Source organism: Monodon monoceros, unplaced genomic scaffold (genome assembly GCF_005190385.1).
Source record: "Monodon monoceros isolate NGI ecotype Baffin Bay Population unplaced genomic scaffold, NGI_Narwhal_1 Super_Scaffold_7, whole genome shotgun sequence".
Taxonomy (NCBI): domain Eukaryota; kingdom Metazoa; phylum Chordata; class Mammalia; order Artiodactyla; family Monodontidae; genus Monodon; species Monodon monoceros.
In genome coordinates, this window is record NW_021703784.1 from 61,933,316 (window position 1) to 61,943,942 (window position 10,627).

Below are 10,627 nucleotides of genomic sequence, written 5' to 3' on the forward strand. Positions count from 1 at the left end.
ATTTCTATATATCTTCAGTGAATATTAGAGAATTTAGAATTTAATGAACAGTCGAGTAGCAAAGATTATTTTTGTTGATTCTCATTTTTTCTTAAGACCAGCCATTTCATAGCTTGTGAATAAGTGTTATAGGCAGTAGATTCAGGTTTTCTGTATTTGAAAACAAAACAGAAGTAAAAGGCTCATTTCTCATACCTGACTTCTCATTGAGTTGTCATTTTAATCTCCACCCTTGAAAGAGTAAGTGCTCAGTGTACAGCATTGCTGCTATTTTGTTTCACACATCTCGAAATGTTTCTCTTCATACCATCAAAACATTTTTGAAGCTATCGCCCATGGCCTTGTGTTTCTTAACCTCCATTTTTTAGTAACTGCATTTAATAATAGTACAACTTTACCATAATACTTCTCCCCTCCATATTTGCTAGATGCCGTCTCCTTTTAGTTTCTATCTGCCTCCCACCTTGTTGGATGTGCCTGGCTCTCTTATTTCAGCCACAGTCCAGATACATGGTTGTGTCATTCAGATGATTTTGAGAAAACTCTTGGGCCTGGGAGTTGGGAGGGAATGAGCCATCTTGCTAACCCTCTCAGATTACAGAGACCTTGTCCTGTAATAAAGTTAGATTATAAAATAATCTTTTGAAATAGTTTATTATTTTGGAGCATTGTAAAACACTTAAGGAATATGGATCTTTAAAAAACAAATAGACCTCTGTAAAATAGGACTGCCTCTTTGTATGGTTGTTTATTTTGCTTAGATGAAAGACAGTGAGGCTATCTAGATACATTTGTGAGCTCTTCTTTTGTTTCCCGTTTCCACCATTCTCTCCACATAAACCCTTGAATGTCCTAATAGGCCTGGTCTTTAGATCCTTTTCTACAGTTTCACAGGGAAGGATTCTGTTATCATTCATTTGTTGTGTTGATTAACTGATATCCTTTATCTTAACTGAATTTCCTTATTGTCTCAAACATCGTTTGCATTTTGAGCCTTTTTTCTTGGTTTGGTGATAGACTGAATTTCTACTCTTGATAAACAGGTGTAGAAAAATGTTGATAGATAGGGGAGGAGAACCTGAAATATCAGATCAATAGTTTGCTTTTCTCACCTCTTGCCCTTTCAGCAACAAGATAGAAGGAACTGGCCTAGCTGTAGTTGCTAGACCCACTAAAAAGCAGCCATGTTATTTCTTGGTAAACTTGATCTAGGACTCCAAGCTCACCTGTCTGACAGGCTTCTTGACCTGCTCCCTCCTAGACCCCTCTTCTTCCTGCAGTTCAAGATTTGTTCAAGTTAAGTTCAGAAAACATACTTAATCCTAAGCTCTCCAGGTGTGTGATTTATTTATTTATTTTAAACACATTTGACGTTTTGTTATTCAGTCTTGTTCAAATTATAGGACCTCCTTTTCTGAGTAGTATATCATTGACCTAGATTTTATTACCTTGGTTCTGATTTTATTATTCCCAACTAAGCTTTAAACGGAAGTGGTTTATTTATTTATTTATTTATTACAATAACTCCTCGTTTCCTCTGAGACAGAATATAAACAAAGTTTTTAAGTATAAACTTAAAGTTTTTTAAAGTATAAACAAATTAGCTAATTGGTTTGACTGATTCTATAAAAGTAGGTTATGTTCTTATTCATAGTAAGGGTAGTATAAATTAAAACGATACTAAGATACTGTTTTTTACTTACAAAATTTTTAGACTCTGTTGTTAAGTGTGTGGGAAAACAGGTATTCTCACACATTAAACATGGGTGTATGAATTGGTACAGCCTTCTCTAAGGGGCACTCTATGTGTGTGTGTTATTGCCCCAGATTTATCTTCCAAATCCCCAGATTTACATAAGCTTATGCTAGCAGAATTTAAGTATTAGCCATTTTGAAATCAGAAACTGAGTGTACTGTTATTTTATGTGAGCTTTCAGAGGCAATCAGATCTTGGCACTGATGGTGTGAATACCAACTCTAAGCTCTTTTGCCGGATAAACAGAAATGGCCCTCTCAGCTACAGAAATGTATTCTATATGTAGTAAAACACTGTTTCCCACACACACTATGCATGTGTATATTACATTGTACATACCCTTTGACCCAGCAGTTTGTTTGTAGGAGATATACTAAATATGTGTGAAATGACCAATGTACGAAGTTATTCCTGCGACCACAGTATGTAGTATTAAAGGCTTGGAAATTATTTCTAAATGTCCATCAATTAGGGGATTGGTTAGTGTATTACCATTCAATTATACAGTGGAATTCTGTAGACAAAAGAAAGAAAGGGGTAGTTTTGTATATTGGTAGAGAATGATCTTCAAGATAATGAAAATATGTTTTCGCTTGTGTAAAAAGGAGTTGAAAAGAATACGTAAGAAACTGATAACATTGATTTACTCTGGGAAAGAGAACCAGGTGCATTGCTGAAGTATGTATTCATAAGACAGAGACTTTACATTGTACTTTGTACCCATGTGAGTGTATTACCTACTGAAAGAATAAATAAAATTTGGATTTCACAAACAGGTTGAAGAGAATAGGTCCTATATAAAATGTCACTTTCTTGGTTGTGTGTGGTCATACAGTAAAGATGGAAGAAAAATAATATTTCAGGAAGAAGAAGATTCTAATTTTTCTTGTGTTTGTTAGGTGGAAGTTTAGCTGATGCCATAAGTGAAAACTACAGAAGCATGAGTTACTTTACAGAAGCAGAGTTGAAGGATCTCCTTTTGCAAGTTGGCCGGGGCTTGAGGTATATTCATTCAATGTCTTTGGTTCACATGGATATAAAACCTAGTAAGTATTATAGATCCTCTGACCTGTGTTCTTTAGGGTTATAGAGAATAAATGACTTCATTAAAATAATATGGGAACATAAACATCTTACTTTTTTTTTTCATTGTTAGTTTTAAAAGATTTTTGACCCACTTATTAGTATTGTTTTATTTCCCATCACCTCTTCCCTTGTTATCCCAAATTTGAAATAACAAACTCACTTTTACTAAAAGTTAAAAATGTGCTGCATCTTATGGGAACCATGTAGTCTCGGAGTGGGACTTTGGGGAGACTAAAAGAACCTGTGTTTAAAGCCCGTCTCTTGTACTAGGCTATAGACCCATAATTTTAAATTAATGCTGGTGCCACTATCATGGTTATTAGAATAAAATGATAAATTTGAAAACATAGGTGCTACAAACCTGGAGGTATTTCTAGTCTGTAAAAGAAATAATAAAATTGTCACTGTATGACCCAGAAAACAAAATGATAGATGTATTGTGATTATAAATGTATTTAAAATGTTGCAGATAAATAAGCACTGGAGAGTTTAGGAACATAGTGGTTTTATTTTTTTTCTCTTTACCATTAGATCATTTTCAGCTAAAAATTGATTTTTATATATAAATGGCTCTAGTAGATCGACCATACTATGGCTCAGAACAACCTCATAGTATTCTTTCAAAGGCTTATGAGGTTTCAAACTGAAGATGCAGCGGTACGAATCAAGGTGTAGGCCTACATAATTTTATGTTAAACTGAAACAAAATTGTATTACAGAAGTAGTAATTAGTACATTGTAGAATATTTTAAAATATAGACAAGCTGGACAAAAAAAAAAATTAAATCCCCATTCTTCTATTAATCTTTGGAACTACAGTTACAATATCAGTGCTACTAACAGGGTTATTAGAATAAACTGAGCTGTGAAGATGCTTTGAAAACTTATGTGCTGTACAAACATGGTGGTATTTCTAGCCTGTAAAATGCCATCAAAATGTTACTGTTTTATTCAGAAAACAAAATGGTACATGCGTTTAGATTGTCTTGCATTAAAAAAAGTATGCAGGGCTTCCCTGGTGGCGCAGCGGTTGAGAGTCCGCCTGCCGATGCAGGGGACACGGGTTCGTGCCCCGGTCCGGGAAGATCCCACATGCCGCGGAGCGGCTGGGCCCGTGAGCCATGGCCGCTGAGCCTGCACGTCCGGAGCTTGTGCTCCGCAACGGGAGAGGCCACAACAGTGAGAGGCCCGCGTACTGCCAAAAAAAATGATGTTATTTTTGATTGAATGAGAGGAATTTGCACTAAAATGTTAGTGTAGGATTCACCTGCATACTTAAAATTACGTTATAATGTACATACTGTTTTATAACTTTTTTTTTTTTTTGTCGGTACGCGGGCCTCTCACTGTTGTGGCCTCTCCCGTTGCGGAGCACAAGCTCCGGACGTGCAGGCTCAGCGGCCATGGCTCACGGGCCCAGCCGCTCCGCGGCATGTGGGATCTTCCCGGACCGGGGCACGAACCCGTGTCCCCTGCATCGGCAGGCGGACTCTCAACCGCTGCGCCACCAGGGAAGCCCCATAACTTTTTTTTTTTAAGACAACTGTCTCTGCCTTTCCATTTCAGTAAATTTTTATCTCATCTAGTAGCCAGATCATATTAAAATTTTTCCTAGTTGACCAAAGTCCTTAACAGTTGATTCGTCCAAACTCATTTCCATTTTAGGACCATGCATTACACCAGGTTAAATCCATTTTTCTTTTTTAGGTTTTACCCTTCCCCTACTTAAATAATAAAAATAATACAGACCTTGTCTTGCAAGATATCCTTTCTTCTGGGTTTGACTGGTTGCTTCCTAGCTTATTCCTTTCTCTATCCTATAAATTAGAAGTTATAACTAAAAGGTTGATGAATTTAAGTTAAACATTGTAGGCTAGGTGTTTTTAAGTTGAATTTAATGAGGTGTTTTTTTTTTCTTTTTTAATCTATGGAAATATGTGTGATTCATGGGAATTTAAATCATTTTGCACAACTTAGTTATATGAATTATGTGAAGAATTTTTGTACATTAACTTGCTAAAATGTTTATTTTCCAAAAGGAAAAACTATATTTGAACTGATGGCAGTTAACGTGGATCAGTAAGGTTTGCCCATACTCACTCATAGCTTGTATTAAATGTCAGACAAACATAGTGGATTCTTATATTACAAGTACAAAAGTTGAAAATATTAAGGTTTGTGAAGTTTTAAATTTACAAATATCACCGTAAAATAAGTTGTCCTGTAAATAAAGCAAAATTGGAAAGATGACTCTAGTAAATGTAACATTTATAACTTCTATACTATATTGATAAAACTACTAAAATAAAATCTGCCACTAAAACTTACGTTAATCATGAGCTTACCTGAATTAGAAGAAAAAAAAATGTGTACAGCAGAAATAATGAACCACAGAACCTCATTGGGATGTAGATGCTGTATGGTCAGCCAAACTCAATAGCTACATGACTTATTCTTTTCACACCAGCCTTGTACCATTAGATTAAAATTTGTTCTTTGGCAGCATCACAAATTAGTATGTTAATTGCCTTTTGTATTATTTCTAAGTAATTAAAACTGCTGAAGATCAGTGTGTAGGTGACAAGGGTCTAATGCAATGGTTTCCAAGTGTTCAAGGACCAGTGCTAGGCCAGAAAATATATTCCTAGAAAATACAGTCCCAGTTCTTGTCCCCTGAGATTTTCATTCTCACTGAGTTTGGGGTAGAACACATAAGAATCTATATATTTAAAAGCTTTCTGGTTGATTCTGTTATATGACTTGTTTGTGAACTTTGGTTTAACTGTTAACTGTTAGTATGGCTAACCTAAATAACTGTTTGACAGGTAATATTTTCATATCTCGAACTTCAATCCCAAATGCTGCCTCTGAAGAAGGAGATGAAGATGACTGGGTGTCCAACAAAGTTATGTTTAAAATAGGTAAGAAAGAAAAATAACCAGGTTATTTCTTCAAAATAAAGAGGGAGAGGCTGGTTTGTTTTAATTCTTGACTGTATTTTTTTCAATACTTCTAGGTGACCTTGGGCATGTAACAAGAATCTCTAGTCCACAAGTTGAAGAGGGTGATAGCCGTTTTCTTGCAAATGAAGTTTTGCAGGAGGTAGTTTTTCTCCTTTAAGCCATTTGCTTTGTAACACTTAACCAGTTGCTAGAAAACTATAAATGCAGATGTACTGAAATTTTATGCTAATAACTTGTAGAAAGGTAATACAAAATAGAAAGTGTAAACTGTTAGCTGTGGACGTATTTAATCTAGCGAAAGTCAGTAAAGGCAAAGATTTATCATATTCAGCAGTGGTGGAGTTGCAGTAAAAGAGAAATTTCCATACACTACTGGTGGAACTTTAAAATGGCATTGCCTTTTTGGGGATCAAAGTGTTAGTATTGGGACTTCCCTGGCAGTCCAGTGGTTAAGACTTCGCCTTCCAATGCAGGGGGTGTGGGTTCGATCTATTGTCAAGGAGCTAAGATCCCACATGCCTCGTGGCAAAACGTAAAACAGCAGCAATATTGTAACAAATTCAGTAAAGACTTTAAAAATTGTCCACATCAAAAAAATCTTAAAAAAAAAAATGTTAGTATCTTTCAACATTTTAAAATCATGTACCCTTTGACCCAAAATTTCCATTTCTATGAGTCTCTCCTTCAGAGATAGTCATATACAAGTAAATTGAGAATGATGTAAATATGTGTTTAGCAGTAAGGGAATGATTAAGTAAATTATGGCACATAGTTAATACTGCTATTTCAAAAAGAGTGTTGCAAAATATTTCTTGATAAGAGTTTTGAATGAAAATAGAACAAGTAGAACAAATGAAGTGTATGATTCCATTGTTCTTTTTATATGTATATTTGTGTTTTATATGTATATGCGTATTTCTGACTTGTTGATGTATGTATGTTTTTTATTTTCATATGAATGCCCCTAGGGGGATAGGAGTTTCTTCTGAGAGTTGAGTTGGGCTAGTGATAAAGAAGAGGCCTTTTAGAAATGCCTAAATACTTTTAGAAATGTATTTACTTTCCCACCCCAGAGTGTATATTATTTTATCATTAAAAAAAATAATTATCTCCCCAAATTTAGCTTGTTCTCTGAATAGGTCCTAAACTTAAATGTGGCATTGGACATTTTAATTTTGTTTTATTTCTCACCCAAATCATCATTGAGGTGTAATCTTACTTTATTTTGGCCATTTTTATATTCCCTTTTCTTTTTTTTTTTTTTTTTTTTAAATTTTACAGAACTATACTCATCTACCAAAGGCGGATATCTTTGCCCTTGCCCTCACAGTGGTATGTGCTGCTGGTGCTGAACCTCTTCCCAGAAATGGAGACCAATGGCATGAAATCAGACAGGGTAGATTACCTCGGATTCCACAAGTGCTTTCCCAAGAATTTACAGAGTTGCTAAAAGTGAGCATTTTATGTATGAGGCACTTTATTGACATGATTCAATATTTTATTAAATTGCATGCCTTTACATTAATTTTACTTCTCTTTTTAAGGTTATGATTCATCCAGATCCAGAGAGAAGACCTTCAGCAATGGCATTGGTAAAGCATTCAGTATTGCTGTCTGCTTCTAGGAAGAGTGCAGAACAATTACGAATAGAACTGAATGCTGAAAAGTTCAAAAATTCACTTTTGCAGAAGTAAGTGATGGGGTTTTTATTTGTTTTGTTTTTACTTTCTCATTTTTATTCTCAAATTTTAATGAGAGATGATTTAGGCTTTCCATCAGTGAGGAATATAGTGGCTTGACATGTTATACGGTTAAAGATTGGGGATTTCTGCTTTACATTGGTATTTGACCTATAAATTTGTGTTGTTTCTAAAGTTTGAAATTATGGACTTAAAATTTTTTTAAACTTGCATATATTTGCAGTGGTGATAATCCCCAAGCCCCAAATTGTCACAAAAACTAAAATGAGCAGGTATCAGTTTTTTCCCTCCACACTCTCAACATAAACTAACATTTTCCTTGAAACGTTCTATTCTACTTATTTATATGAAAGGATGAAATAAATGTCGATTAGGTTAGTAGATGATTCTTGTATTTGCTCTGAATGACCTTTGACATTTTTGAAAACTGGTTGGAATGATCATTCTAATTCATTTGCTTTATTGCTGCCGTTTTGATTCTAACCTAATAAAACTGACTTGAAATATTTAAAGGTTCCTTTGCCATTAGTTTGATAGCCATCATAGTTCATGTAAAGAGGAAGTAGAATTTTCCTTTTGTCTGTATTATGTAAAGAGATCTTCACAATACTGTATTTTTTCTTTCCTCAGTTGCATGAGTAATGATATCATGCAAAGATCTCCCAACTGATAATGTAGTTTGTATTTGGCCTCTTAGGATCCCTTCCTAGGATTAATACAGTAGGTGAAAAGTCTTGTTTCCTATTTTTACGTTCTTAGAGAACTCAAGAAAGCCCAGATGGCAAAAGCTGCGGCTGAGGAAAGAGCACTCTTCACTGACCGGATGGCCACAAGGTCCACCACCCAGAGTAATAGAACATCTCGACTTATTGGAAAGAAAATGAACCGCTCTGTCAGCCTTACCATATACTGAACTACTCATTTCCCACCCCCCAAAAAAAACTGTGACAAGAGGAAGCTAGGTTGAAATCACTGCTAGAATCCAGTTTGCAATTACTTTCTCAATCGGTGTCAGTAGTTTTACTGAAATATGTTTTAGGACTTTTATTTGTGAATTACAGTTGAAAGCTGTATTTTGACCAGTGCTCTATCAGGCTTTTGTCTAGTTTTACCAGTCTGTCTTCTGTAGGATGTCAGTCACTGTTGGATGTTACACCAGCCTTTCCAGGGTTAACCACTGTGGTGGTGTGCTGCTTATAGTTAGCTGTTGCATTGTAATAAAAGGTATCTGTCTCTGTAGTGACTTGTAAAAAAGGACTCAAGGGCTTTATTACATACCTATTCTCCCTTTGAAAAGGGAAATGCTAAGAGACTCGGTACTCCTCAGTCTTCAATGTACCTGTGTGTCAATCTTATATTTCTTTTTTTTAAATTGTGAATTATACTTGTATATCCCACTGGGAGCACTTTGTAGGCATTGCATGCACCATGGAATGATGATTCTGTGGAAGTACTGCCTTGTGAATTTGCTGCTATTTTAGTTGTGTCTTTGCTGTAAAATTGTAGCATTAAACAATCATCGTTGTTAATAGGCTTTCTTTTTAAAACAATTATGTGAAATATATAGCTGCTCTTGATGAAAAGCAGCTATTTGCCTTTTTTTTTTCTTTGAACTTTGAAGCTAGTGCATTGGAGAAATGCACCTCCCCCCCCCCTTTGGAATGCTGTATTAATGTAGTATAATTATTACTGGTTTTGTACTTTTTCCTGATAATGCCCTTCCCTGACTCTTTTTAAAAAATGTTTCCTCCCTCCACCCAAGTTTTGTACTTGATTATATTGTTAGTCTGTTTTTTAAATGTTTTGCCTGGTTTCTCTTCAATATTTGTGTATATAAACTAATCTTGGTGATACTGTACATAGCTATTTGAAATGCCAGAATGACTTCTGACTGTCCCAAGCTTATCACAAAATATGTTTTATGTGTGATTAGCCATTTGACTAATAATACTGGCTAACAGATGTTGCAAAAAAATAGAATCTGTCTATTGTTTGTTTTTCTATTTTGGTTTAAAACATGTTTGCACTAGTCTGTTTGACTTGTGTTTTATTAACATTGATTGGCATATTAAAAGTCACTCTGAGCTTACTTTAATTGTCTAAATCTTTGTGATGCCTGTTTTCTACTATTTTATCTCCATTATCACTACATTTTAAAATGTAGAGTATAATGTATATGAAATACTAAAAGCAGAGGGCACATTTTTGACAGAATATGAAACACTGATTATTTAATGATGAGCTTTAGTCTCCATTAGTTACATTTTGAGATTTAACAAAAATTTACCCATTAACCCTCAATGTTTTTGTCATAAATAATATCTTTACATCACATTGCATATTATGCATTTGATCTGCTAGAAATGTATAATGTGGTTTAAGATAGCTTTAGATTATTAAGTGAATATAATGGATAGGACTCAACTTTTTAATTTGAACTGAGTCACAGAAGAGTTTTGAAGTGGAGAGGGTTTTAACTCACTAAACTGGCCTGGATTTTAGAATTGAGAGTGCAAGTTTAAGTGATTAACAGTGCTAATTCTATGTGACATCTTTTTCTGACATAGATTAGAACCAGAGAGTAAGCAGTGAAGGCCTTTTAGCAGGTAAAAATGAACATTGCAAGATCCTTGGGCTTTTTGATCATGGGTACATCATTTCTCTTGATTAGGGTCTATTTCTTTCTGCTATAAACATTTCTAACAAGCTTGATTATTTTAGCTTTTAAGCCCACGCACGGCATGTTAAAAAGTACAATTTAGAGGCACTAGAGGAGTTGGTGCAGATAAATTAGATAGATATAAAAGCTGACAGGTATGGAAGACAGAAAAAGCTGCATAGGCTGGAGCAGGTAATACATTTCAGCCACTGAGGACAAAGCTATAAGAAATATAATAATTGGTGTTTGTGAGCCATCACTAAGTCGTTAAGGTGCATTTTTCTAGTGCACTAGCTTCAAAGAAAAAAATCAGGTGTTTTTCATCAAGATTTGCAGTAAGTTTTTCACATTGTTTAAGAGTAGTAGATTGAGTAGGAAAAAAATTTGATTTTCAAAGAGGGAATTCTGAGGCTCTCTGAAAACTGATCATGAGAATTGGGCTCATATTCAATACAGTGTACTT

The 10,627-nt window shown here is 34.9% G+C and overlaps 1 protein-coding gene across 1 annotated transcript in view; it reads left to right on the forward strand.

Annotated features, from left to right (window-relative positions):
- The window catches only part of WEE1 (WEE1 G2 checkpoint kinase), a 14,522-nt gene extending 4,928 nt beyond the window's left edge, over positions 1 to 9,594 (forward strand). Inside the window, exons 6-11 of the mRNA XM_029208394.1 lie at positions 2,656 to 2,802; positions 5,668 to 5,763; positions 5,859 to 5,944; positions 7,087 to 7,257; positions 7,350 to 7,495; positions 8,265 to 9,594. Coding sequence (XP_029064227.1) covers positions 2,656 to 2,802; positions 5,668 to 5,763; positions 5,859 to 5,944; positions 7,087 to 7,257; positions 7,350 to 7,495; positions 8,265 to 8,418 — 800 coding nt within the window. The 3' untranslated portion in view covers positions 8,419 to 9,594. The remainder of the gene's footprint in view (positions 1 to 2,655; positions 2,803 to 5,667; positions 5,764 to 5,858; positions 5,945 to 7,086; positions 7,258 to 7,349; positions 7,496 to 8,264) is intronic.
- The last annotated feature ends 1,033 nt before the right edge of the window (positions 9,595 to 10,627 follow it).